At 55.7% G+C, this 27,812-nt stretch overlaps 2 protein-coding genes across 4 annotated transcripts; one reads left to right on the top strand and one right to left on the bottom strand.

Moving 5' to 3' along the window:
* The first annotated feature begins 572 nt into the window (after window positions 1-572).
* CD74 (CD74 molecule) lies at window positions 573-5,357 on the top strand. Its single transcript, XM_082324179.1, has 9 exons — window positions 573-730; window positions 2,260-2,435; window positions 2,546-2,637; window positions 2,734-2,787; window positions 3,018-3,113; window positions 3,344-3,434; window positions 3,842-4,030; window positions 4,351-4,431; window positions 4,638-5,357. Exons 1-9 carry the CDS (start codon window positions 660-662, stop codon window positions 4,643-4,645), a joined length of 858 nt encoding a protein of 285 aa, XP_082180305.1. The 5' UTR covers window positions 573-659; the 3' UTR covers window positions 4,646-5,357.
* An 828-nt stretch (window positions 5,358-6,185) lies between these two features.
* TCOF1 (treacle ribosome biogenesis factor 1) lies at window positions 6,186-27,541 on the bottom strand. Of its 3 annotated transcripts, XM_082324177.1 has the most exons (18): window positions 27,394-27,541; window positions 26,801-26,856; window positions 23,891-24,033; window positions 23,067-23,173; window positions 22,442-22,787; window positions 21,531-21,625; window positions 20,849-21,073; window positions 19,948-20,217; window positions 15,703-15,877; window positions 15,400-15,542; window positions 13,308-13,481; window positions 12,551-12,803; window positions 12,212-12,300; window positions 11,243-11,471; window positions 9,596-10,165; window positions 7,798-7,898; window positions 7,204-7,240; window positions 6,188-6,753 (listed from the first exon to the last, which is right to left on the bottom strand). In XM_082324177.1, the coding sequence occupies exons 1-17, from the start codon at window positions 27,502-27,504 to the stop codon at window positions 7,208-7,210; spliced, it is 3,120 nt and encodes a 1,039-aa protein (XP_082180303.1). In that variant the 5' UTR covers window positions 27,505-27,541; the 3' UTR covers window positions 6,188-6,753; window positions 7,204-7,207. The 3 variants fall into 3 exon arrangements, with proteins under 3 accessions (XP_082180302.1, XP_082180304.1, XP_082180303.1); XM_082324176.1 differs by having other exon boundaries at window positions 6,186-7,240; XM_082324178.1 differs by having other exon boundaries at window positions 6,186-7,240; window positions 12,212-12,297.
* Window positions 27,542-27,812: the final 271 nt, after the last annotated feature.

Genomic DNA, 27,812 nt, shown 5'->3' with positions numbered 1-27,812 from the left:
GCACTTGGTGGTCCTTTAACCATTACCCCCGCAGCCCGAGAGGCGCTGGCCGAGCACCCCCACCCGGGGGGGTCCAAAGTGACCCTCGAGGCGGGGGGTTTGGGCCGAAGCGCGGCTTTTCCCTGGCAGTGAAGGTGAGCGAAGGGCAGCTGCACCCTGACGGCATCCCCCCACGGGGGGTCCTGCTCAGACCCTGGTGTGGGGAGCATCCCACCCCTGCATCCCATCCCTGCATCCCACTCCTGCATCCCACCGCTGCATCCCACCTCGCCTCCCACCTCCACATCCCACTCCTCGCACCCTGCACCCCGTATCCCACCTCCTGCCCCCCCAGGGCTACCGGAGCCCCCCCGTCCCCAGCCCACCACACCGGGCATGGCCAGGTTGGGCGTCGTGACCTGCCCACGGCGGTGCGGTGGGAAGCGACGCCCCGCAAAGTGGCTGTGGTGCTCATGGCCAGATCCAGCACCATTTCTGGACTGGAGACCTGCTGAGCAGAGGTCTGCCTGGCAACAGGTGATGCAGATGCCAGCAGCCAATGGGGCTTTTTTTTTGGGGTCCCCCCCCGGGAGTGATGGGGCGGGGTGGGGGCACGGGGGGTATTTCCAGCGACAACACTCGGGGTGCTCATTGCCCATCGGGGTGCCGACAGCGGAGCCATGGCCGAGGAGCAGCGGGACCTCATCTCTGACCGCGGCAGCGGCGTGCTCAACGTCGGGGACACCCAGAGGTGCCGCTGCCGGGGGCACGGGGGCGCGGGGATGGGGGGCACAGGGAGGGCAAAGGGGGCACCACGGGGACGTGGGGCAGAGGGGGCATTGCATGGCCGCGGGGTGGAAGGGATACGGTTGGGCCAAGGGGGCACAGAGTGGCCATGGGGTGGAAGGGGGGTCACACCGTGGCTACGGGGCGCCGAGGCAAGGGGGGATGCAGTGGGGCCGTGGGGTGGAAGGGGATACGGGGCTGGGGGCCGTGGCGTGGCTGTGGGGCAGAAGGGGCCGGAGCATGGCTGTGGGGCACGGGGTGGCTATGGCATCAGGGGGGGGTCAGAGTGTGTCTGTGGGGCAGATGGGGCCATGGCGTGGCTATAGGGTGGCCAGGTTCACGGCATGGCTATGGGGCAGATGAGGGCATGGCACGTCTGTGGGGCAGGCAGGTTCAAATCATGGCTATGGGGCGGACAGGAGCACGGCTGTGGGGCAGGCAGGCTCAAGGTGCGGCTATGGGGTGGATGGGAGCTCGGCGTGGCTATGGGGCAGGCAGGTTGATGGCGTGGCTATGGGGCAGGCAGGTTGATGACGTGGCTACGGGGCAGGCAGGGACACAGCGTGGACCCAGAGCCCAGCCGGTTTTGTGGGGCTACCCCCCATGTCCCCACCAGCCCCCATCTCCCAACCCCCTTGGCGGCCCCCCCCCCCAAAAAACCACTTCCAGCCAATCAGAAGCCCGGGAGCTCTGACATCATCAGTCACCAGGCAGACATCCAGGCAGCAAGTCCAGCTCTGGACATTGCCTGCAGCAGCAGTGGCAGCAGGCCAGCACCCATGGGTGCCTCCACCTCATCGGGCAGCGGAGGCAGCTGGTGGCTCCCTGGGGCACCCCTGCACCCCACCAGTGCCCCGTTCACCCCCGTGGGGCAGGATATGGCCCGGGGAGGCCTCAGCAGCGGGACAGGCAGCCACTTGGTGCTTGGCTTTGCCTTCCCTTGGCATCCGAGCGCGACAGCAGCGCTGCGACCCACCTGCCCGGCCTGCCTGCGTGCTGCCTGTGCGCTCGGGGTGCCCTGCACCTTCGCTTTTTGCACAAAATTTTAAAAATTAAGTGCAGTCCGGCATCCGATGGGATATGTCCTCTGTCCCCCGGGACCAGTGAGGCTTCAAGTGGCTTCATCGTCCTGCAAAAGGCAATGCCCAGAGCGATGCCATGCCCCAGAAATCCCCTGGCAGCACCCTGCCTGCAGCCCCCGTCTGCCCACGTGCTCCTCGGGTGCCCTCCCGCCCCCCCCCCGCCCCCGCCATGGGTTTCGGTTCCCCCGGCGCGGAGGAGTGACCTTCACGCTGAGATTTCACTTCTGCACGCCACAATGGGGGAATTTGCATTTGTCTGGCTGCAAACCCCCCGGGAGGGGGGTGTTTGGGGTGGTGTGGGGGGGTGATGTGGGCTGCAGGAGGGGTTTTTGGGGTGGGGCGTGATGGCAGGGTGTGAGGGCGGCTCCTCCAGCCGGCGGCCGGGACTGAGCTCCCTCTCCGTGTCCCGCAGGTCTGCGTTGGGCCGCAAAGCCGCCCTCTCCACGCTCTCCATCCTGGTGGCCCTCCTGATCGCCGGCCAGGCCGTCACCATCTACTTCGTCTACCAGCAGAGCGGGCAGATCAGCAAGCTGACCAAGACCTCCCAGACCCTGCAGCTGGAGGCACTGCAGAGGAAGCTGCCCGCCAGTCAGTAGCCCCACGGGCACCAGTGTGGTGGTGGGGGTGACCGGGGAGAGGGGACGGGTCCCCCCAGACCACCCAGCCCGGCACCCCTCACACCACTCCTTCCTCGGCAGGTGCCAAGCCGGTGAGCAAGATGAAGATGGCCATGGTGAACACGCCCCTGGCCATGAGGGTCCTGCCTCTCGCCCCCTCTGCAGGCAGCATGGTAAGAGATGCCCGCTCCTGCCTGGCGCTGCCCGCTGCCCTCGGGGCTTGCTGCCAGCCCTCCCACTCACGCTGCTCCTTTGCCTTTTCTTTTAAGGACACGGCCCCTGCTAGCAACAAAACCGAGGACCAAGTGAAGCACCTGCTGCTGGTAAGGTCCCCCGCTACCCCACCGGCCCCATCGCTGGCCCCTGCGCTGCAGGAGGCGATGGGACCCTCCGCTTCCAGCTTCAGGCTGTCGCTTGGCTGGCTCTGGGGTCTCTCGGGGTGCTCAGAGCTGGTGCCAGAGCTCCTGCAATGGCTGGCTGGCTGATGTAAGCAAAGCTTCACCCCCCACCTCCTTTTTCATTGCCCTGTCTCACCATGGTGGTTGCTCTGCAGCAAGCAGACCCCAGGAAGATGTTCCCAGAGCTGAAGAACAACCTGATGGACAACCTGAAGAGCCTGAAGAACACCATGACCGATGCGGACTGGAAGGTCAGTGCTTGCTGCTGTCCTACCTCTTCCCCTTCCAGGCGCACCCTGCTTTGGGGAGGGACTGGGGTGTCCCCACCTGGAAAAACAAAGCCCTGCTTGAGCCAGGCTTGGGTTACCCCCAGCCCAAGGGAGGTGGCGGTGCTCACGACCTTCCCCGGCCCAGGCTGGAGCTTGCTCCCCTGCAGTGCATCCCCCCGGCCCGGTTAACCTGCCCGTTCCCCTTGTTGCAGTCCTTTGAATCCTGGATGCACAAGTGGCTGCTGTTTGAAATGGCCAAGAGCCCCAAGACGGAGGAGCACAAGGCGATCCCGGCGGTGAAAGGTATCGGGGCTGGGGGCTGCTGAGCTGGGGAGGGTCGGGACTGGCCCTTCAGGAGCAAGCCCAGGAGGTGCCAGCATGGGGCATCCCAAAGGCAACCGGCCCCTGTCCGATCGGTCCGAACCGATCCCTTCATCCCATGGGGAGCCTTTGGTTGGGGGCCTTTAGGACACCACAGAGCCACTGCCCCCGGCCTGCGGGACAGTTGGGATGAGCAAATGTCTGACAAGCCGGAGCACTGCACCAAACCCTCGGTCCTTGGCTAGCCTAAGAGCTTTAGAAAGGTCACCGGGGTGGGGCTGGTTCTCCTTTTATATTTAATTTAGCTGCTGCTGGATAAAACGCTCCCACCGAAGCTGCCGGGCGGCAGAAGGGCTGACGGTGTCTCCCCTTTGTTTTTATTGCCCTAGTGCAAACTAAGTGCCAGGCGGAGGCCAGTTCTGGGGGCGTCCGGCCAGGTCGCTTCCGCCCGCAGTGCGATGTGAACGGCGACTACCTGCCCAAGCAGTGCAATGCCTCCACGGGCTACTGCTGGTGCTCCCACAAAAATGGCACCAGGATTGAGGGCACTGCCACTCGGGAAAAGCTGGACTGCCCTGGTAGGTCACCAGGGAGGGGATGGAGGAGAGGAACGAGCAGCGTGCATGGATGCTCGTGATTAGGGAGGAGAAGAGCAGCCAGGGAGAGGAGGGTGCCCAAGCTGTAGAGTGTCCCTCACCCTTCGGTGCGAGCATGCTAAGGCTCAAGGGGACCCTAAAAACCACAGCCCCCCCGGCTAGCTGCAGCGATAGAGGCATGCATCAAGGCTTTCCACAAGCCCCCCTTGCCCCCAAACCCGTGGCAGCCTCCACCTCGGAGGGGTGGGGGCGATGGGGCAGCCCCGGGGCTCCAGCACCCAGCTCCTGCCCTCCCTCTGCAGATGCCGCTTCTGCCACCACCGCGGAGCCGGAGGAGATGATCTTCTCCGGGGTGGACATGCTCAAGCTGGGTGCGGATAGAGGTGAGGGCCGAGCGTGGTCAGAGGGCTGGGGGTGTTGGGGAAAGCTCTTGGGGCTGGGGAGGCACAGGTCCACCCCCCCCAAAAAAGGCACAAAAGTGCTGCTGGGGCAGCCAAGGTCGCGATGGAGACGCGGGCAAAAGCAGCCTGGACTTTGGGAAGTCCTGGAGCCATCTTACCAACTCCCTCCTCTCTTTCCCCCACAACAGCCAAGTAGAAGAGGATGCCAGCAGCTGCCTGTCCCCTCTTCAGCATCAAAGCTCCCACGTTTTGGGTTTTTTTTTTTTGCTCTATTTCATTTCTGCTCTCACATTGCTTTCCCGAGACGATTAACAGTGGGCACCCCTGTGCGCTCCTGCCCCTCGAGGCACCGGTTGTCACCCTTCCCCTGCTGCAGGGCACCAGACGGGGCTGCAGCTGCCACCGGGGTCAGTGCTAGAGCCGAAGCGTTCCCGCGGAGGGTGGGTAAAGCAGGCTGGAAAGTGATTTCAACGATGCCAGACCCATAAATCCTGTTCGCTTTTGCTCAGCGGCACCCAGGCAGCGGCAGGCGCAGAGCTCACCCCTGCTGAAGAATGAGCCACTAACGCTTTCTTACACTGAACGAACATTAAAAGCAGCAAAACAACCTCCACCAGCTTCTTAACTGACCCCCATAGGCTGACGCCCTGTTAAATTACTGGAATTAGGATTTTTCTTACTGGATTAGGGTTTTTCTCGTGGAGTGCTCAGTTTGGTAGAGATAGATGCTCACCTTCAGCTTTTGCCTTCAGGCTGGGGAAGAGCTGCAGCCGCGGGTAACAGCGGGCAGAGGAGCTGACCCTGGAGTCAGAGGGGCTTCTAACTTCTCTGAATATCTGATAGTTCCTTTACAAATGACCTCACAAGCTAATATTTCAAATAAACTTTTGAACACAAAAGCCTTGTAAGCAACTCTAGCAGGGCAGCGCTTGCAAACAGTTTGCAGCTGTCCTAGGTTAAAAATAAATGAATCTTAAGAAAAAAGGGAAAAAGAAAAAATCTCTGCAAAGACCCTTGAACATCTGTGCCCCCACCCAGGCTCACACATATTCCATGCCACATTCCTGGCCCATCGCTTGCTCAATCTCCCCTGCACCCTGGGGTCCCCCTTGCACCCCCTGGGGAGGCTGAAATCCCCTTTAAGCGAGTCGCAGCGCGGGGGGAAGAGGAGGAGAGCGGCCTGGTGTGAGGGTGGCAGCCGGAGAGCTCTGCCCTCGCCAGCAGAGCCGGCACCCAGGCTGCACAGCAGCCGCGCAGCACGGGAGGGAGCAGCACAAGGGGATCCGGTCCCTTTTCCCTCACCTGCTAAACGCCAGGGCTGGGAGCGAAGCGAGGAAAGCGGGCACGAGGCCAGGCAGGAGGCTGGGTCCCTGCAGGGCGATGCACAAACCTGCTCTCAGCACCTGCCCCTGCACAGCGTTTTAGTAATGGAAAAAATACAAACCAACGCTACAACACAGTTCACAGCTGAGGAGCAACAGCGTCTGCTCTTCCTCAGGGAGCAGGCAGAAAGCAATTAGTTTTTGCCCAGGGGCTGAAGCGGTGCCTGTGAGCCTGGGTGGAAAGTGGGCTCTGCCCCCCAACCCGCACTGTCCTCCAGAGACGGCCGAGCACCACCCCGGGCTCAGCGCCAGCGCCCGCCCTGCCTCCCTGGCCTGGGTTTGGTCCCTGAACCAAAGGGTTTCTCACCTCCCTTCCTCCCTTGAAAGCAGCTGAAGCAAAATCTCACCGTTCTTTTCTTTTTTTAATTTTGTATTCCATAAAAAAACCCACAAAAAATTACACCGCCTTGGCCGAGAACAGCTGCTGGACACAGCTGTTCAGTGCAACTCCAGGGACACGATCATCACTGCCGTCAGTGTTAGAATAAAAAGTAAACCAATAGCTCTCTTCCATAGTAGCAAAAGGACTGACACCACAAATCACAGAAGAGGGAAGGGGGGGGGGGGAAAAGTAAAAGTTTCCGTTTCTCTTAAAAATATAGCTCTGTGATGAGAAAGAGATGGCTGGGTGTCAACTAGGAGGAAAGCAGTTTATGCAAGCTGGCTCTTCTCTGGTCAAACTGCCTTCTTCAGTTCAGTTCTTGTGCAACAGGCGAGCCGTGGGGAGGGGCGATAAACACGTCTCTGGGCCCCAGTGGAGCAGGAGGAGGCAGAAAGTTACACTGCTCTGCTCTAAAAGTCACAGTTAAAAGAAGTTATAAATTATTATTTAAAAAAAAGTTGGAATTCTCCTGATGAGCTTCCTTTTCCTCTCTTCTGTTTGATCTTCACCCATAAATCCTTAATCACAGGGATGCGGTACCTTTGGGGAGAGGAGTTAAAAGAGTTAGGGATGGGGAGGAGGAGAGCGGCCTTACAGCTGAGCAGAGTCATCTGGTCCACTTCCAGGTGGCTACACCACCACCATCTAATCCACATTACTTTTCCAAGCTCCCTGTGGTCAGCAGGGACAGAGAGACACTGCCAGAGGCCGCTTATCTCTGCTGATGACAGAGGACAGAAACATCCAGGCTGGACATCCAGTTCTCAGTAGCTAAAGAGTTGAGGTCAAACACATCCAGAGAAGCCAGCACGCTGCTGCGTGACTTTCCTCACACCGCTCCGCTCCCTGGCCCTCTAAGCTAAGGCCAGGCTGACTCAGTGAGCTTTTAGAGGGCACATCGTCTTCCCAAGACTGGCCCGGGAGTACCGAATTTGGCCAAGGTTACCGCCATTCAGAGGTACCAACTGATAGTCCCCACAGGCCGTGTACCTTCTCACAATCCTTCAGGCTCAGCTGTTTTCTTCTTCTAAAAAGAAAAGGGTGAAAAATAAATCAGTATCATCTGCACCACAAACACGAAGGACCCAGCAGAGCCACAAGCCACAGAGGCTTCTTGGCTGCCGTCTCTACAGGGACATATCCGTTACAAGGAACATCCTATAGTCTCCCTCTGCCCCCCTTCCCAGCCTGTGGGATGGGATGCAGTAGCCTGCCAAGCCCTCAGGAGCTCCAGTTTCTGCTGAAAACAACTAGATGAACAGAGAGCCGAAGAAGAGCACTTACTCCTTGGCAGCTTCTCTGCCACCAAAAGGGCCCCTGCGTCTGACCCTTCCAGGGAAAGGGATCTCTCCCACAGGAGCGATACAGGAACAAGCCCTTCTTTGAGCCACCCCAACCCCAACCAACCAAAGGTCAGGCTGTCTCAAGACCAGCCACAATTAACTGCAGCCTCCTCTGTACTACCAGCAACGCCGGGACACGGCTCTGTTCCTCTCCAGCCTGGCATGCTGCAGGGATGAGCACTGCAACCATGGTTCAGGACAGGTCGCCCCATGGTACCCCATCCCAGGGTCTTGCACATACCTTCTTCTTCTTCTTGTGAACCTCAGCAGAGCCGTCTGCTATAGGCTCCCCTTCTGAAGACACCTTTTTGCTCTTCTTCTTTTCTTTTCCAGCCTTTTTTTCTGGGAGAGGGAAAGAAAAGTCAACTAAGAGAGGGATTCTGGTATTGCTAGCCTCTGAGATGGAGCACGGAGTGGTAGGAGCATCTCCAGTAAGTTTTTGATCACATCTGAACCTGAGGAAGCTTTCCAGAGCAGTAACTGGGTGAGGGCAGAGCCCTGCTACAAGGCAGCTGTACCCAGGGCTGCTCCTCCAGTCCCTCTGAGCCAGAGCAGTTTGATCCCACCATCCACGCACACGTGTGGGCAGAATTACATAGGATCCCCTTCTTTCCACCTCCTGCTGCCCACCCACTCTGAGGAACGGCTTCAGTGCTGGAGTAGCTGGGCATATGCCAGAAATTAGAGCAAAGGGAGCCACCAACACTGGATGGACACAAGGTTTGGCTCCGCACGACTGCTCCAAGAGGCTCCAGCTCATTCCTGTGCACACACAAGGGCTGACAGACAAGTCTGTCTCCTCCAAAATGAAGGGCCGCACCTCTGCTGAACAGAAACCCCGGCAGATCTGGCCCACCCATTCCATCTCTTTTTTTTTTTTTTTTTAAAAAAAAAAAAGTCTACAAGATCCAGCACAGAACCAGCTCTAATTTGCAAATGCAGTCTGCACTGTAAAGAAAAAAAATTGCCTTTGCATAAGGGGAGCAAACAGAGCATTATGGAGAGGCGTGCAGACAAGAGGGGCAGGAAACACTCTTTATCGGGAGCAACGAGCAGGAGGCTGGTACCATCCTCCTCTTTCTCCGGGGGTCTAAAAGCAGCAGTAATAGCCCCGTGTCAAATCTCTCGAATGAGCTGCTCACTGTGGTGCAGCAGACACTGATCAGGCAGGGTCAGGAAGGGGCACTGTCGCCCCACGGGGAACAGCAGCGGCTGACATGGCAGATGACAGCGCAGATTTCAAGGCTGATCTCTTTTAAAAAGGCTGCCAGCAAGAGGCCGCGTTCGGGAAGCTCTGACTAACACAAAGCCCTGCACGTGTGCACGCTGCGCTTCCTCTGCCGTGCCCACAGCACGTCAGGAACCTTCTGCCTGCCGTCCCCAGCCACGCTGCACCTTAGCTCTCCGCTAGCACGTGTTGTGTTTGCCACAGAGGAGCCAGGGCAGCCAGCTGGGTTAGCAGAGCTGTTCTGCACCGCGGACACGGCGCAGGGCGCCACGTGGCGGGCTGAACACAGGCCTTGTGGCTTACAACTAGAGAGAACTCTCCCGAGCCCAGCGCAGGCGGGCAGGCCACGCGCGGCGGGCAAAGAGGCCTCAGGAGGGTCAACGCAGACTCGTGTCAACCCTCTGCCAGCCCTCAGCCACAGCTGCTTCCAGCCAGGATAAAGGCCAGGAAAGGAGAAAGCCCTGGAGGGGCAGGTCATGCCACAGAAGATGCACGGGGACATCAGCTTGCTCTGCAAGCAGCAAGGATCAGCGCGATTATTAACACAGTTCTGACTGCGCCGGGCGCAGGACGGAGGGGCAGGAGAGCCCAGCTTGCTGTCTGCAACACGACCTGCTGCTGAGACTGCAGAAAACCACTGAAATGGGGTGTTAAAAATCCGGCATTGGCTTTGGGTGGGCCAGGAGGGAAGCACCCAAGCAGGAAGCTAACGGGAAAGTGGGTGCTACTTACAAGGCCCCGCAGCAGAGGCTGAATGCGTGTCAGCTGCAAGAACCCATTGCAAATGCAGCCCCAAGTGAGGGATGCTTACTTTTAGCCGATTTTTTCTTTTCCTTGCTGCCTGGCAACTTCTCCAGGTCACTAGCTGCTTTCTTCTTTTTCTTTTTGGGTACTTCTTCGTTAGCTTGCCCTTTCCGCTTCTTCTCCTTAGGCTGCCCAACAGCCCCATCCTCTCCTGGCAGTTTCCGCTTCTGAGATGTTTTCTGCTTCTTATTCTCTTTGTCTTTGCTCTTAGATGTTTTCCCAGCCTTGTCTGCCGTGGAGGAAGATTTCTTCTTTTCCTTCTTTTCTTTTTTCTCCTTTTTCTTCTTCTTCTTCTTCTCTTCCAACCCTTCCAGCGTTTGCACTGCAGGAACTTTGGCAGCAGTGGTGACCTCGGTTTCACTCCCTGAGCTTGACTCCTCTGTTTGTGGGATGGAGAACAGTGCATGTGATGCTGCGGTCACCTGTGCCCCTTTTGCCCCAACATCATTCTCTTTCATGGCCAGGGCTTTCTTGACTGGGGAAGGTTTGAGGCTGGCATGACCTGGCTCTGTTTTTCCTGCCACCTTCTCTTTGTTGGAGGCTCCTGTGGCTTCCTGCCCTGGAGGGGGGTTGTTTTCTGCAGAAACAATGACAAGAAAGAGAAGACAACTCAGAGAGCGTTCGTTACACAGACCACAGAGTTACTGGAGGATAGAAATACGCTTGAGTTTGAAGAGGAGCATCCAGTTCTCCCTCAAAAGCAAAGCCTGCTGGCCATCCTAACTAGAGCAGAGCCAGAGAAAGACGCCTCAGCCTGAGATCAAGTATCTGGCGAGGGAAGTGGGTTACAACAGCTGCAACAGCTTTGGCTACATCCATGGAGAACAGGGACTAGACTAGAAGAAACTGTAGCACAAGACAGGTGAGCACAGAGAGAGCAGTCCTTCCCCAGGACACCACCCCCAGTAAGCCAGGCACTTCCCAAGGTGGAGGGGGTATCCACGCCACCAGCACCTGGGCCTTCGTGAACCTATGAACAGTTCCGACCTCCTCAACAGCCCTTTGCACAACTTAACGATGTGCCCATGAAGCCAACAGACCCATTTGAGCCTCTAGAGTGGGCCAGAGCTCACAGCCAGGCCAGAGCTCATCTCAAGGTGCTGGAAGCAGCTTCCAGCTTCGAGTTTTACAATTTGCCAACAAACCAGGGCGATAGGGAAATGGCAGGACATCTCATTTCTCCATAGGTCTTCCCACTTGTTTCCCCTCCTCTGCCCTCCAGCCACACTACAGAGCCCAGAAAGATGAAGAGGAGGCTTGAATACCAGCACTGTATAGCAAACATTCTTCAGCCAGTGTTTAAACGTTCCCTAGGAGCCACCACTACCGCAGCACACCAATGCAGTGGGCATAGGTTTTAGGAAGAGCCCCACCTACTCCCATTAATTGCATTAATTATTGCAGTTAAAGCTGAACTTGGAAGAGGCAAAGGCACAGAGCCTCAGAAGCCAGCCAGCGCAGGAGAGGTGTTCAAGGAGAAGAGGGCTGTGTCGTGGCCAGGGGAAGCCAGCAGACGGCAGCAGCACTCTATGCTAGCGGGCTCTGCAGCGGAGACACACTGGGAACAGGGCCCTGTCCCAGTGTCACCCTCCTGCGCCAGCACGGCTTTGCTCCTGGGCCAAGCAGATTCCCAGCCTTGCCAAAGGAGACCCACCTGCTTTGTGGTTTGCAGCCACCTGGTCAATGTCTGTGTCGGAGTCACTGCTGTCACTGCTGGAGCTGTCAGCTGGGGCTGCCTTCACGGAGGCCTTGGCGAGGGAGTCTGGAGCAGTCACGGCTGCTTTCCCTTGCCCCGCTTTGCCTACAGGCTCGGGGGGAACAGTCTTTGGTGCCTGGGGTGCTGCTGGGGTCCTGGAGAGGCCCAGATAGCCTGTGAGGAGGGACTGGAACAGCACAGACACGCTGAGGAGTCACAGCAGGGCAGCCTCCCACACACCAGACACACAGATCTGTCTCTGCTGCTATTGCCCCCATACTCCAATCAAAGGGCCCACCTTTGGCCACCCACAGAGTGATCCTGTGCTGCTCAGCCAGCCCTGCAGAGAGGCCAGGGCTGCCAGGAGAGGGGGCCGGCACTGACAGATGCTGGCTGAGCTTACAACAGCAAGAGCTGATGGTGAGAGGGTCTTCTCTTTGTTCTCACCCAGTAAAGCAGGCTTGGGGGAGGCTCCTGGCCATTAGCATGCACCCACGCACAGCTAATGCACTGCAGATGTACTGCACGCCCTGCACGTTACTTACAAAGGGAATTTAATGGCTTGGACAGGGGTTAAGTTACAAATAAAAGTGGGGGAAAAAAATCCTGATGCTGTTGGCACTGTGCACCAGTTCTCCCAGTTTAACCCTTGCAAGGCACCACCTCCCATGCCTTCACCTGGGGAAGGTACCACAAGCCCTGGACCCAAGGCCCAGCTGCCTGAGGAAGCATTCCAGGTTCAAAAGTCTCTCTCTGCCACCACCAAAAGGCCCTGCTCACAGCACCGCACTGGGGAGCCCCCACTTCTGTACTGGCAAGCCCACTCAGCACCCCGTTTGCTATGGCTGAGAATTCAACCCTCTCTCCGTCCTACTTAGGAGCCAGTTGCAAGACCCAAGAGGATCCCAGCCTGCTCAGGTACCATACCTGCGATGCTGCCTCCTCCTCCTCCTCACTGGACTCCGAGGAGGAGCTGTGGGCTGGCTGGGTCCCTCCCGGTTTCTGCAGCGAGCCTGCTGGAGGAGCAGAGTTCATCCCATTAAACCCACCGCTGCTGCCCGGGGTGGAGCTCACCTACCCAGCACAGTTACTGCCACCAAAAGGCCTTCTGCCTCCAAAGAAAGGGGAGTGCTCCACCAAGCTGGAGAGGAGGAACCCTTCTCCAACAACTACGTGAAGGTGACACACCTCCCACAGGGTAACAAAACGCTGTTCCCACCCTGGCCTGGCCAGCAGCACTGACAGCATCTTCTTGGGAGAACTGACCAGGTTTGGGGGGCTGCTTGGGTGCCTCCTCCTCCTCGTCACTGTCTGAGGAACTGCTACTGTCCGAGGTCTCCTCTGCCTGGGCAGGCTGTGCGGCCTGGCTCAGCCGGGCGTCCTGCGCTGGCTGCAGGCTTGGCTTCCTTGACTTGGCAGTGGGATTTCCCAGGAGCGAAGCAGCCTGCGGGGCGGCAGTGTTGGCTGGAGAAGCTTTTCCCACAGGAACCGTTTGCTTCAGGCAAGGAGGAGTGGGGTCCTAGGGAGAGAAAGACAAAATGCATCTGGAAAGAGAGGAATAACTGCTCATGTCCATGAACTATAAGAAGCAGCCCAGAGCAGATGGGCTTGGACCACCTCGGCCCTTCTTCAGCTGTACTGCTCCTGTTCGTGTCAAGGTTAGCCCAAGAACCTCTCATGTAGGGTGCAGAGACCCCCATCTCCCCCCAGCCCACAGATGAAGCAGGCAGCTGTGGCCAAGCAGAGAACTCCTGACTGTACCAGACACTGCAATCACAAAAGAAGGAAGAAACCTGCCAGCCATCGGGGAGGCAGGAACAGCAAAGGTACCAGGCCTGCCCTCTGCTCATCTCCCTCACCTTATGGTGTGATAACAGTGGTTAAAATAGAGCAGCCCCCCTCACCCCGCCCTCCACGAACACGCTCCCTCAGCTGGGGACACAGCACCAGCCTCAGGCTCCAGCACACCCATCTGCCTGCTCTCCCCAGGGAAGCTCCCCACTTTAGTCTCCTCCGTCATTACCTCTCCTGCCAGCACGTCCTGCTCCGAGGAATCGCTACTCGAGCTCTCAGACACTCTGCTAACTGGAGGGACAGCAGGCGCTTTTATCCCCTTCCCCAAAGGCAGCGTGGCATTAGCCTTGGCAGCCGCTGCACTCGAAACCTTGGTTGGTTTGACGTTCTGCTGGGACAGACTCTAAAATAGATGAGACAGAAAATCAGGACAGAGCACAACTTGGAGGGAAAAGAAGCATACACCAATCCACCACTAACTCCTGAGCCCTTCCATCATTTTCAGCACAGCACCAAGGCTCATATTTTTTTTTTTTTTCCCCTTTACAGGCCAGCTCTGTCTCCTATGAGCCTCTGAGCAGGGCCTCTGGCACAGCCAGGAGCAGAGAAGTGAGAGCCAGCACCCCGGGAGTGCCTAAAGCATTAGCTCAGTGCCCCAAAGGCACCCACCCTGAGGGCAGGCAGGCAAAATGTGATGTGCTTGCAGGCTGCGAGATCCCTACCCACTGCAGCACCAGCAAGACTGCAGTTGCAAACCCTACTTTGCAAAGCAGGCTCTTGGACTCCAGGATGTTTCCTACAGTCTAAAAATCACACATCAAGAGTTAACTGGCAACAGAGATAAAACAAAGATGCCAGCCACAGGGCAAATCTGCCTTCAGGTCCACAAGCAAGCCACAGATTAGAAACCAAATTAGCAAGAAGCAGTTTTGTTGCCTCACATTTGAAACCTCTCATCAAACTAAACCTAAGAGGGGTTAAAAATAGAAGAGCCAGGGGCATGGAAATCAGACACTGACATCAGGTCCAAGACACAAGTGCCAGCAGAGGAGGGAGCAGGAGCGACGAAGGAGTGCTCAGCCTCCTGGTTTGTGTTACAAACAAGGCTATGTGAGCAGCCCTCCCTCTCCAGATCTCTGACAAGCTGGGCCTTTGTGGGCTGACATTTCCCTCACACAACATCTGGCCTTCAGAAAGCAAGGCAACGCTCCATCATGCAGAGAGCCGCCAATCCGACGTGAGCTCTCAGCCGTCTTGCACCAAGCTCAAGTTACAGGGACTGCGTTATTTTATACAATCTTGGTACTATAAACACGCTTTAATCAAGGACAGCTCAGGCTGGCTGCCTGCCCACCAGCGAGGGGGGAACAGCCTTTCCACTGGCCACAGCATCAGGCCAACATGGGGAAGGGTTTCCTTGAGTGCACATCATCCCCCTCTCCCAGCAAGGGCACTGGCCAGACAGGGGTGCATACGAGAGGGACAAGAAGCACAACTTGGCCACTAAGCCCTGGGCTCAGAGCACCAGCCAAGCCACCACCACGTAGGAACAGCAGCCATGTTCCTCAGTCAAGGCTGGTGGTTTCTTTCTTGGGCTCAAACTGCAGCAGAGGTGCAGAGACACCCGAGGCAGCTTCACACCGAGGCAGCTCAGGCCCCAGGGAGCTCAGCCACAGCCCTGCGCGACTGGCGTGGAGACACGAAGAGACTCAGGTGAGAGAGCTGGGATCGGCTCGACACTCAGCCATGTCTCTGCAGAGATACAGGGGTCACCTCATTTCTCCAAGGCAGGGGTCTGGCTCTTCCAGCTGAAAGGCAGAAGGACCACTGTGCTACCCTTCAGGGCAGATCCTTCCAGCCTCCCGAAGCTTGTGGAGGGGGAGTCCAGAGAGCTCCAGCTGCACCCCACACCCAGGGGTTTGGGAAGAAACAGGGGGACGGGTTGCCTTGGAGCTACACAGCTCATGGAAAGACTCTGCCTGCAAGGATTTGGCTGCTTTTCCAGTCTAACTCCCTGGAGTAGGGCAAAGGAGACAGAATCCCAAAGGAGGTCTGGGCTCGTGCGTCTACTCATGTTCCTGCCAAAACATTCACACCCTCCACGACTCTCACACAGTGCAAGCTTGCTCCAGCTGAGACATGCACCCAGAGCCAGGGTCAGCGAGACCCAGGGATGCCGCCAAGAAAAACAGATCCAGCCAACAGGAGGGCTTCTCTCCGCACCGCTCATCAGCCACCCAACTACCACCTTGCAAGTCCTGAGACCTCCGGAGCGTGCGGGACTAACAGCGTCCATGCTCATTGGGTCAGCGGCTCCTTACCTGCGAAGGTGGGACTATTTCTTCCTCTGAATCCGATGTCTCGCTGGAATCATCGCTGCTGTCCACGGGTGGAGGGGCTGGCACTGGTGCTGGAGCCAGTGCCTTCTTCACGTTTGTTGGCTGGGGGACAACATTGTTTTTCACTGCAGGAAAAGCATAAGAGATTGTCACCATGAGAAAGAATTGCTCTCCGTGGCCCTCCAGAGCAGGAGCTATCACAACAGGCTGGGCTGTTCCATGTGCAAGGGAGAAAAGGAAGCCCATGAGGCCAGGAGGTATCCTGGCCACTACCAGGAGTCTTACCAGCTTGCGGAGGCTGTGTCTGTGCCGCAGGGGACTCCTCTTCGCTGTCAGACGAGTCACTGCTCCCACTTTCTGAGGCCTGGCTCTTCAAGGTGCTTCCCACTGCTTTTTCAGGCAACCCAGCTTTAGCAGCCTGGCTCAGGTTGGGAACAGGCCCAGGCTGTTCTGTTAACCTCTTAACAAAAAAGAAACACAGGCCCAGAAATGTGGTATTAGTACAGGTGTTGTTTAGCAGTTGAAGTGCAGTTTCAGCTCAAGCTGGGTTTTGTTTTACCCTAACACAGCTGCTACTAACACTCACTCCATCCTTGGCATGTCAAGATTGGAAGGGGCTTCAGTTACTGCCTGGACTGAGCTGCTGTAGAGACATACCACTGCAGTTAGCAATATGCTTCTGACAGGAAGCCCAAGCGTGTTTTACCACACGAGCATGCAGGGCCAATAAGGTCAGAACAGCAATTCTTTCTTGAGGCTGAGACACTGGCTGGACAGGAGAAGCACTGCAGCCCCGAGACCCCCATTCCAAGGAAGGCTCTCATTTAAGCACGATCTCCCCCCAGCTTGGGGAATCAGTAGGAGCTGGGAAGCCTTGTGCCAAAACACTTGCAAGATTCAGAGACAGTATCAGAGCAGCTACATCCTAGAGCTGCTGGAGAGCTCAGCGTAGACACAGGGCTGACATAAGCGTTTGGGAACACAGAGGGCAGGCAGAGACAGACTGGGACCCAAGATATGACTGAGCACCTTGGAAACTGATCTGTCAACAGGTCTAAGAATTTAGAAATCTCCAGAAAACAAAAAAACCCCGCAACTCACTTGGCCTGTGCCTTTCTACAGCACCCATCAACACTCTTACATCCCAGGACAGGCCACGAGCCGCTGCCCCAAGCAACTAGTGTGTCAGCACTAGGAAGCCACAGTTATCGCAGCACCAGATACACAACTACCAGGCGAGAGGATCTCTTCCCAGCCCCTCTCCCGGCTCAGGCCGAGGGCTGCAGACACCCCTCCTGCACACTGCTGAAGGCTAACGGTGGCAGAGGGAGAGGGAGAGCTTGCCGAGAGATCTGGTAACCTCACCACCTGCAGATATTCTCCAGGCTTGCAGCGCTCTGCGCCCACTCAGTTTACTCCACTCATCGCTCATCTCCGGGCTGCTCTGCCAAAGAGTACATCACGCTTGCCAGGGCCGGCAGACCCCATCCAACCCGCACGTGACAGCAGCCCACTTCGGCGCTCCGTCTCCGGGCCTCCCGCGAGAAGGTGAGAGAGATTCCTGCCCAGCTACCCAGCCCCTGCCACGCTGCCAACGCAGCGATACCCTCTCAGCCCGCAGCAGGACCAGGAGGACTTCAGCAGCGCCGGCCCAGCCGGGGGCTGCTCCTGGCCAGCAGCCGAGAGCACCAGCCTAGCAGCCTCCCGGGAGGACAGATCTTAGCGTGCTTCCTGGCACAGCCCCACCGAGGGCTTCCACTGGGGCAGTGTTTATCATCTCCAAGCCAAACACTAAACAGACAACAGCATCTGCATGTTTACCCCATTACAGAACAGCTCTGCGAACAAGCCAAGCACATTTTGACTCTGCTTAGAGAAACAGAAACCTCCACAAATGCTTGGGGAGGGGGGATTGCAAACCTAACTTGTCTGTTTTGTTTTGATACCAGTGAGTCACTATCTCCAGGAGAGAGGCCAGATTTGCAATCCTGTAGAGAGACAACTACTTCAGGCAGACACAAGAATTCACACGCTCTACTTGAACGCGCTAGCTCCTCTTCCTCTCATCCCAAGCGCTGCTGTGCAAGGGAAAAGTCTACGAAGATCAGACCCCACTCACTCACTTTTAAGACCTTCACAGCAACAGGACTGGCTTCTCCCCCTACTCGGATGCACAGCACAAGGGCTGCTTCATTTTCTAACTTAGCAAGAGATTGGGAAAGAGCTGCCGTACAGAGGCATCCTGACACAGAAAGAACATAACAGCATCCAGAGAAACCACCATAAGCTTTACACAGCCTCAGGACTCCTCAGATCTTCCTGGGAGGAGGCCAAAGTCCCTCCATCCACCACTGCCCGATGGCTGACAGCCACCACGTCCTATGGCATGGCCCCAGGTGGGATCAGGCCAGCAGCGTGGCTGAGTTACACCCAGGGAGAGAGCTTCTGACAACTTAAGGTACTGAAGTAACTCAGAGAGGAGGAAAATAATTCAAGAGGAAATAATTTTTCCTGCTCCCTCTCCAGCCCCCAAACCAAGAGCTGCCTGCGGCTCAGTACGAGTGTGATGACTCAGCTCCCGCACAACCCATCTGCCACTCCGCTGGGTCCATTTGCATCATGCAGCACTGCATGACAAGAGGGGGAAACAACACTGAGCCACGTGCGCTGAGCACGTTGTAACAATCACACTCCATTGCTGCCTGTGCACCGCGGAAGCACCGCCAGCGTATCAGGACTGGGACCGGTATCTCAGCTGTGTCACGACACAGCAAAGGTATGACTGTCACCTGCAAGGGAGTGGAGACAGGGTTCAGGGAGGGAAAGAGACCCCCTCCATCTCTTGGGAGATTTAGCCTCTCCCCACAGGGCCTGCAGAGAAAAACTTGCAGGCACAACTTCTACCACTGCAGCCTGCATGGGTTTTCCTGGGATGCCCAAGGAAGACACAGGTTCCCAACACGTGTGTGCATGTGCTTCTCATGCCCAGTCCTGGTAAGCAGGAGCCGAAGCCTGTCCATAGAGGGCTTGAGTGCTGTCTTTGGCTCAAAATGTCCAGGAAAGAGGAAGCAGAGCAGAATTAGCAGTTCCAAAAGAAAAGCAGCTCACAGCATCTTTAAGGTCAATGCAGACTGTCCCCCATCACCATCCTTCCCCCCCAAAATATGCAAACACCTTGTCAACTTCTTTGACTAAATATTCTTGAGTCTTCAGGGGTAAACATACCAATTAAGCAGTTCAATTTAGGCATGATGTTCATTTTAATTGTGCTAATCCACCCCCACAGGGAAAGATGAAGCAGCTTCCAACGCTCTGTATCTGTTTGGATCTTGCACAGAAGCCAGAGGAAGTTGCAGGATACAGTAAGTCAGTGGTTAGCATATGCCCAAGTAGCAGATGGTGAGGATGAGCTAAGAAGAGTTTGACTGGGAGGACAGGACTGTGGACACAGCTAAGCCTAATGGTTTATCTTCAGGCTTCACTCGTGGTCTCTGCTGTAGGCTACTAACAAGGGAAGAAACAGCCTGTTTGGCAAAAATAGAGCTCCCTCGATGACAAGCTCTTCCTTGCTGACTGTGGCTGTTGAGGGGTAATCGCCAGTTTGCAAGAGGGAAGATGCTGAAGTGGTTAAATAGCCATCGGCAAGATGGCTACCTGCTGCTGCCAGCTTCAAATGCACACTGGGGGGAAACAAACCTACCCCAGCAGGTCCTTCACCTACAACCCTGCCAGAACGGACGAGTCTCGACAGTTTTATAGTGGGACCCCATGGCACAGCTATCAGAATAGCTGCTCCTGCCACCGAGAGCTGAATCTTTACATATAATCACGCAGGAAGAGAGCAGCACAGAGCCAACTGTTAAGAGATGCGTCCCCCTCCACCCACCTTAGCAGACCAAGGCTATAAAGACAAAAACGCAGAGCCTCTCTGGCTCCTGCCTGTCAATAGTGAAAGGACGCGTTGACAAAGAGCCTCCTTGCAAGGACACGTGAGGCTCTGCCCCCGGCTTCCCTTCCTCCCTTGCAGATAATAGCTGCCATCTCAAAAACACTGCTTTCAGGGCACTTTCTGAAGGGCTCACAGTCAATGCAGAAGGTCTCCGTACAACGTGCCTAAGGATGCTCTCAGGAAGGGATTTGCTTCCCTACGAGTTCAGCCACCTAACTGCAAGTCCAGTCTGACTTCACGGTCCTTCCCTCAAGAGAGGTCTAAACAAACCCTCACAGGAGAGCCAAGCCCAAGCTGTCTGTGACCCTGCACACAAAGCCCCCTCCAGAGGGGCAAGGCATGAGTGGACTGAAACAGTTGGTATCAAATAGGTTACCCCCACCCTCCTCTGGTATGGCTGGGTGAGAAGAATTAGGCTATGCTTGTTTCCAAGCAGAAAGAAAGATCTTCCTCTCTGAGGGACTGAGATACACCATACTACATGCTACTGGTGTTTCAAGATCAATAGCAGCATTTAAGGGCTCAACAATTGTCTTGCATATTCCATCTCTCGGCACTGAGCTGAACGCGGTATCACCTACCTTCTGGCTGACAGGCACAGGGAGATCCTCCTCTTCACTGCCTGAGGAGTCAGAGCTCTCCACTGGCTTCGTACTTTCAGCAGGCTTCGTGGGAGCAGCAGTCCTTCCCAGTGTGGTTTTGGCCTGCTTTGGCACTGCTGGTTTTGGTGCTGGCTTCCCTTGGGACAGCGGAAGTGTTTTTGCTGGAGCTGCTTTGCTGGAGAGTGGTGCTGCTGGTGTAGGTTTCACTGGGGATGGGATGGCCTGGGAGGATTTTGGAAGTGGCTTTGTCTGGACAAGACAAGAACAGTGTGAAACAAGGCAAATCCCACAGCAGCATAATTCAGTTGCTCAAATTGTAATCAAGGGAAGAGACTTCAGAGCCCCCCAGGAAAGGCAAATGCTGAAGGAAGATTAGCAACTGGCAGGACACAAGACATCCTTTCATCTAGCTGTGTGGGGATACTCTCCCAAGATGAGAAAGCAAAACCAGACATTCTTCATCAGCCTACTGATACTACCAGTCCCCTCCAGTGAGGTACACTGCAGTACTTTGCACTCTCCACAGCAGGGAAGCTAAGCTGCACTACAGTTCAACAAATTAGATGGTATTTATTGCAATTTATAGCTGAGAGGCAAATTCAACCATGACAATTTGCCTCTTCAGGTGGGACAAGAATTGCTGGGGGTTTTTTTATTTAAAAGTACTGATGGATTTTATTTTTTTTTAAGAAAGGCACAATAGCTTGATTAAAGCTCCAAGCAAAGACATTGATGTGCCTTTAAACACCCCATGCCTCTTTCCTCCCACCCCCAACAGGACTTTGCTATACACTACATGCATTTACAAAATTTTCTTTTCACTGCAATTCCTAGCCCTGGAGAGGCGTGCAAGGAGAGACAGAGTCTCGAATAGACGCACTTGCGTTACTGATGGAGGTTCCTCATCTTCGCTGTCTGATGAGTCGCTGCTCTCTGATGTGTCATCGGGCTTTGCAGCTGCAGGAACCGTTGTGGATGTGGGTTTGGCCTGGTTTGGTGCCAGGGCCGTTTGCCTCGCTGCATTCTTCTTGAGGGACACTGGAGCAGCAGGTGCACTTTTCACAGGTGCTGCATTAACTTGCACTGTTTTCACAGCTGGTTTTGCCTGGGAAGAGGGGGGAAAAAAGGGAACAGGAGAATCAGGTAACATCTCAGAAGAAACCAGTTCAGAGCTGTAACTGCGTGGAATCTGTTTTAAAGAAGGCTACCTTGCTCACTTTGACCAGGATAGGCTTGTTCAGACCCATGGGCTCTGGAGTATCTGAAGCAAGCCACTTTCTCCACGGACTGCCTGACTACATCCGTGGAGTTGCACACCAATCACCTCCTACAGATCAAAGGATCTCCCTCAGCTTCAGGCACTAGGAGGAACTGGGATGGAACGGCTGATGCTGGCAGGGGTTAGTGGGGCTCACGGCGGCTTTCTCTGGCCTTGGGTTTGGGGATCCCATACACCCAGGGAAGGGGGTGTTGTCAGATGACAGCATTGCAGCATCTCCTCTCTCCTTCAAGAGAAGGGAAGTGATTTCCTAGAGTCAAGGATCCCGGGTTGGAGAGGTTACCTGGGCCGCTGGAGTTGCAAGCTCCTCCTCAGAGGATGTCTCATCACTTGATTCCTCACTGCTGCTCTCAGCAGCCCCAGCTGCCTGCTTCGGCTCTGAAACACAAGCAAGATGTCACAGCTGCTGCCTGCTCCGAGCTCCCAGAGCGTGATGCTAATGCGGCTTTTGAAGTCAGGAAAACAAAACAAGCTGCAGAGAGGGCTAAGGGGATTTGCAGGGAAGAGGACCTAGTCCTGCTGAAAGCATCCATGGCCTGCTGGGAACAGCTTCTCCAGACAAACGCTGGCCCACAAACACCACTCCCCTGAGTGCAGGCAGAGATGGGAAATCCTTCCTGGCCACCCTCTGACCCTGTGGGGAGCTGCCCAGCCACACACAGCTCCCTGCAGGGGCACCCAGCCCGGCCGGACCTCCTCTGGAAAAGAGCCAAGAGAAGGACCATTTTCAGAGCTTCTATGATCTATTCCTCCCCCCCCGCCCAACACACGCACTTCAAAGCAGTAAAAGATTTCCCTAAAGATTTCAAAACCCCAAAACAACCACTTTGCAATTGTGAATAAAGAGATGCTGCAGTGCCTCTCCAAAAAGCTGAAAGCATCTGCAGTATTAGTACTGCGTCTCCTCCAGATAAGCTATGCTGTTATCTCCAACGCCGTAGTGCTGGGTGCTGCCAGACAGACATCTTAGCACAGAATCTGCCGCTTGAAACGGGAGCAAGCATGCTGGATTCATCCCACAGAGCTCCGGAGCTGGCTGCTTTGCAGTATTCTCACAGCCTCCCCAAGGAACGAGCATCGCTCTGAGCTTTCCAGCAAGGGAGCTGAACAGAACATGCTGAAGGCACGGCTCAGACCTGATTCGCAGCAAAGCTGGAGGACACATGCAACTACCGCACCCCGCAGGCTCCTTACCCACTTTGGGGGCTGGAGCCTTCGCAGTCGGCGTCTCTTTTTCCTCCTCACTCTCTGATGAGGAGCTGCTGCTGGAACTTTCCGGTGCTTTGGTTGTTACTGGTGCTTTGCTTTGACCTACTTTGGCCACAGCTGTTGCAGCATGTGCAGGCTTCTCAGGACCGGGCAGTTTCTGCCCAGCCTTGGCCGGAGCTGCAGATGCAGCTGGCGCATTGGGCTGCTGCTTATTTGAGACCACAGTTCTGTTCGCAGCAGAGAGCGCCGCTGCTTTGCCCGCCGGGGCATTGGCTTTGTTAGGAGAATGCAGGGAGTTGGTAGCTTTGCCACTCGCCACAGCTGGTGTCACCTACAGGAAACAAAAGAAATTAGAAGCCTATAGACAGATGAGGGGCTAAATTGGACACAATATACCTTAAACAGCAATCTGGCAGCCAGGCAAGCCACAGAGCTCTTTAGAGAAGCACTTGGGGGACAGATACCTAAGAGAAGGCTTAAGCCAGCATAGGAGGGTCATTTAAATTTGAATTCCACCCCAGCCCACAATTCTACACATGCCAACGAGTCTGGGACAGTCCTGGCCCCAGAGTACTATCAGCCTTCAAAGCCAAGAGAAGAATTGCCTTACCGTAACTGCACCTTTTCCAGCTGACGTCTCCTCTTCTGATGAGGAATCATCATCTTCACTGCTTTCTACATTCACTCCTGAGTTCGTGGCCAGGGAAAGGCTGGCTGCTGCACAGGAGAGAGCCACAGAGCAATCGTGTGAGCGTGTCTCTCACATTGAGATGGCCTCTGGTTTGCAGGAAGGCCCCAGCAGGCAGGACAGGGTCCCATCCCCAACACCACCGCCACTGTCCTTCTGACAGGCAAGTGCTTTGCTCCTCCACCCCATCCTTCTCCCCACCACCAAGACAAGGAACCCGCCAAGATCTGCATGTTTCCAAGGGCTGGTCTACAGCAGACGAGACTGAGCCAAAATGTATCAGACACATGGGGTTTTGTTAGACTACGCAAGCCAATGCCTCCCACGTCAGCTGCACCAGGGATCCATCCCCACCTCAGACAGAGGGCACTGGCTTTCCCGACCAGCTAGCAAGTCCTTCCTTCATTCATGAAACAGGCCTGTCTTTGCTGGCCCAGCAGACACCTGGGACCAACTAGAAGGTGCTCCACACTGGGCAGCGTTAGGTTCCCAAGGCTTCATCCAAGCGACAACACCCATCCCTTCCCAATGAATCATAACAGGTTTTTTCTAGCTTTAGCAGACATCTGTGCTCCTCAGAAACTCCACATGAGAAGGGGGTGCTAAATTAGTTGTCCTATTTTTCTAAGAGCACAAGGGAATAGCCATCACTTTAAAAGCATTTTCTCTAGCCAAGGAAGCCGGGCTGCTCCTACACAAGCCTCCGGTCCCACTCTGTCAACTCCAAGGAGATGAAAGGCTCCTACCGTTTGCAGCTTTCGCCTTCTCTTTCTCATCCTCTTCCTTCTCTGAGCTCTCAGAGCTGCTCACAGGATCAGGAACTCTAATCTTTTCTGGGATGGCTGCCTCCTCATCACTCACCTTTCTTCTCCTGGAATTCGAGGGAGTTCTGAGGGAACAAAATTTGCATCAGAATAGGGAAAAAAAGTATCTTCAACAAATTGGAATACAATTATTCATCCACTCTCAGGTCAGGCTCCAGCCTAAGGACACACAGTGTCATTCCTCTACAGCTCCTAAGTGGGTGGGAGAAATACTTCTCTGCCCTGCGAGGGACATCTCCAGTCCTCCTCAGGCAACTCCTGAGAACAACACATTCCCGCAATACTCAGAGGAGATACTGAACTTTTTTTCTGTGTCCTAGGCAAACTCCTCCTCACTGTAGCAGAGAAATAAAAATGTATATGGTCAGGCCAGTGCTCACCACAGAGCAAAGGCATCCTACAGAACAAATTCCAGCTCCAGGAGGCAGCTGTAGCCAGACAGTCAGTAAGTGCAGCCCCAGGGTTAGGGCACTGATCCCCAAATGGGTCTTGGTATTCCACAAGGCTAGAAGTCAATCTAAAGGCTGCAAAAGGCATTTGAACTTGGGCTCACAGGCCAAAAGGACAGAAAAGTAAGGTTGCAGAGAGATTTAAGAAAGGAAGTGGCTCGACCTACAGAAGATGTGTTGAAAGAAGGGGAGGAAGAGGCCATAGACAAGCATTAAACACTTAAGCTGTTCAATTGGGTTAAAAACATTAAGCTGGAGAAAGATGTCTCCAAGCTCTGAATCCTACCTGTACCAGCACAGATGATGTGGCTAAAGTGATCTTCAATTTTCAAATTAAAACACAGGTAATACATTTGCTTTATTACGAGGATAACATTGGCTGGGCACGAGTCTCTGTGATTCACGCATGCAATACTTCTACGCCCTGAGACACACAACTATCAGAGGCAAAACCCTTCACTTTTGTGCCAGTTTAGCTTATTTTATTTGTTCACCTGATTTAAAAGTAAGATTAGTTTAACAATTTGGCCGCTAAAGGTTGTGCTTACTATTAGAACGTTTTAGTAGCATAGCTATTAAACAGCAAGTTTTTTTGCAAGCAGGCTAAGCCAAAGGCACATTTTGCTATTACAAAGTCCCATTAACTACGCTAATAATCCTTTTAATAAAATAACAGAGCAAGCCACATGGCAGCTATGATATCGCAATGCCTTCCTGATTCAGTGGCAGCTGATAGCTCCACAGAGGCTACTGTGAGAATCTGTTGTGAGCGACGGGGCCTCAGGGATACCGCGCAGGGGAAAACAGCAGTACCCGCAGGTTCTGGCCCTACAGCAGCCCGGAGCGTTTGAGGGCTGCAGGGCTCCAGCTGTGCTGGTCCAGCTTCCCCCTGCACCCAAGCAGCCTTCTGCCCCTTCCCAGCCTCCTCTGAGACTAAATGTAGCCGTGGAGGGAGGCCACACTTAAGTAACTGCAAATCTCAACTGTTAGGTTCACTTTGTAAGAGTTTCTGAAGGAGAGCACCAAGGACGGCCTCAGTTAGACTGGCAAGAGCCACAGCGCAGGTGGAGGAAAGGCATTTTCAGGCCAAAAGCCCATGAAGCGACAAGATGTGAGAGTCACAGCTCACCCACACCAGAGCACTCTGGCTAGGCAGGGCACCTTCCGAATAAACAACACTACTGGTCAATACATGCCTTGCTGTGACTCCAAACCAGGCATAACTCAGGGGGACCGGGAATAAAAGGCATAGCTGTACGGTGGGACCAAAACAGAAGGGTGACACTACAGAAAAAGGAATTAAATGTGATGTGAGTGCCCCATTGCGCCCCAAGCTTTAAAAGCAACAGTGTCTGGAAGGGTTTGCTGTAGCACCCAGGATAACTAGCACAGAGAAAGGTCACCGTTAATACCCGAGAGCAATAAATTGCCAGAGGGAGGAACTGTAAGCCTGTTTCTACACTGCTACATCCTCACCTAGATCTAGTCTTTCTCCTGCTCAAGTAAGAAAATCATGGAGACACAAGAGCAAGGACCAGGGTAGCGCCAAGGCACAAGGTGTTCTAGCAGAAGACACCTTTGAAGCAAACACCCGCTTCCCAAGGCTGCTGGCATGGCCATGCTGAGGAGCATCTTCACTCTTGCGCTCCTCACCACGGGCACAGAAGCCCAGCTCCACTGATTCCCTGATAACCCGGCTCTGCGGCTGCCACCAGGCCTCTCTCTGCAGCACCGCGCTTCAGCATCAAACCAAAGCGAGCAGTGCACGGGGTGGGTGCAAACGTCACAGCACCCCACAGATGGGAAGCCTCCCCGCTGCAGACCTTCACATAGGGTACTCGGTGCAATAACTACGCAGGAAGGCATTGGGCTGAACGTGTATGGGCTTGAAAGGACAGGCTGAAATCAAGAGACTTCCTCCGAGTCAGAAGATGAATGATCTATGCCAAGGTTTAAGTTCCTGTAAGAGCCTTGGCATTTCAGCATCTGCTCAAATTCTCTGTTCTTGGGTCAACATTCCTGCAAAGCACATGGCTTTAAAAAGAAAGTGAAACAGAACTGGGGAAAAGATTTTTGCCAGCAAAGCATGACTCTGAGCCCAGTACTCCAGTATTAACCCCAACCAGCAAGAACAGCATCAGCTCAAAACTAGAGTAACAAGTTATCTCCAACCTCAGGAAATCTTAAACCAAAGTAACTTTTAACATCTGAAACGAATCGATCTGAAAGCAGAGTCTAAGAGGAAAAATCTGCTGAGCACAGTCATCATCGGAAATACTCTGACAGCGGGAAATTCCAGCAAATAAAGATCACACGTGCCATGCAGCCTAGATGCTAACGCAGTCTGGAATCTATTTGGGAGTTATTTCCTCCTTTGACTTACTTTTCCCAGTGGGTAAAGATGTCCTCGAGAGAGGTCGAGAGGGAAGGGAGCAACTTCTGTGAAAGCAGAGGGAACACGAGTCAGGCATCGGCCCCGCTGCGGGATGCGACCACCAGGCAGAACTGGAGACCCCAGAGGCCCCTCCGGGAATCCCCAGGAAAACGGGACCGTGTCCCCCCCGCACACACGCTCCCGGTAAATCCCCCCACCCCCCACCCCGCCGCACCCAGGGCCGCGTCCCCCCCTCGGCGCAGCTTCACTCGCAGCAGCGCGTGTTGGGGGAGCTGCTGCCCCCCCGGTACCGGACGGCTTTATCCGGCGGGCTGCCGGCCTCACCCCTTCTCCCCGGCCTGCTCGCGGCCGGGCCAGCCCGCGGGGGCACCGGGAGCACCGGGCCAGCACGTGGGGCCGGCGTGGAGCCGCGGGCCGGCGCGGAGCCACAGGCCCACGGCAGGCCCGGCACCCCCAGCGCGGGCCCGGTGAGGGAGCAAGGGGGAGCGGGCCCTCTAGGCCCCCGCTCCGGGGCCGGTCCCCCCGAGGCCCCCGCTGCCTCCCACCCCACCCCGCCCCGCCCGGGCCCTGTTGCCCGTTACCTGCCCGGTCTGCGCCTGGAGCTCCCGGGCCGCCCGGGCGTACCCGCCGCGGAGGAGGTGCTGGTGGATGAGGGCGAGCAGCTCCCGCCCCCCGCGGCCGTCCGCCGCCATGGCGCGGCCCGTTCGGCGCAGACTGCGGGCGCCGCGTGCTGCGCGGCCGCGACGTCACATCCGCTTCCGCCACGAAGCCCGCTGGGAAATGTAGTGCCGGGGCCAGGGGGGCACGGCATGGCGGGGCCTCGCCTGGGCCTGGGGTCCTTTCTAGGCACCCTGCGGGGGAGAGGGCGGCCAGGGGGGAGGCAGCGAGGAGGGCAGGCCGCTGGCCGACGGGGGTGGACAGGGCGGTGGTTATCTCAGCAACATCATCACCAACAGAGCCCTCATCGCTCTCTGCAACTGCCTGAAAGGAGGCTGGAGCC

This window comes from Platalea leucorodia (genome assembly GCF_965183815.1).
Source record: "Platalea leucorodia genome assembly, chromosome: 11".
In the NCBI taxonomy this organism is placed as follows: Eukaryota; Metazoa; Chordata; class Aves; order Pelecaniformes; family Threskiornithidae; genus Platalea; species Platalea leucorodia.
The sequence above is the reverse complement of the archived record's forward strand: the minus strand, read 5'-3'. Positions and strand labels throughout refer to the sequence as shown.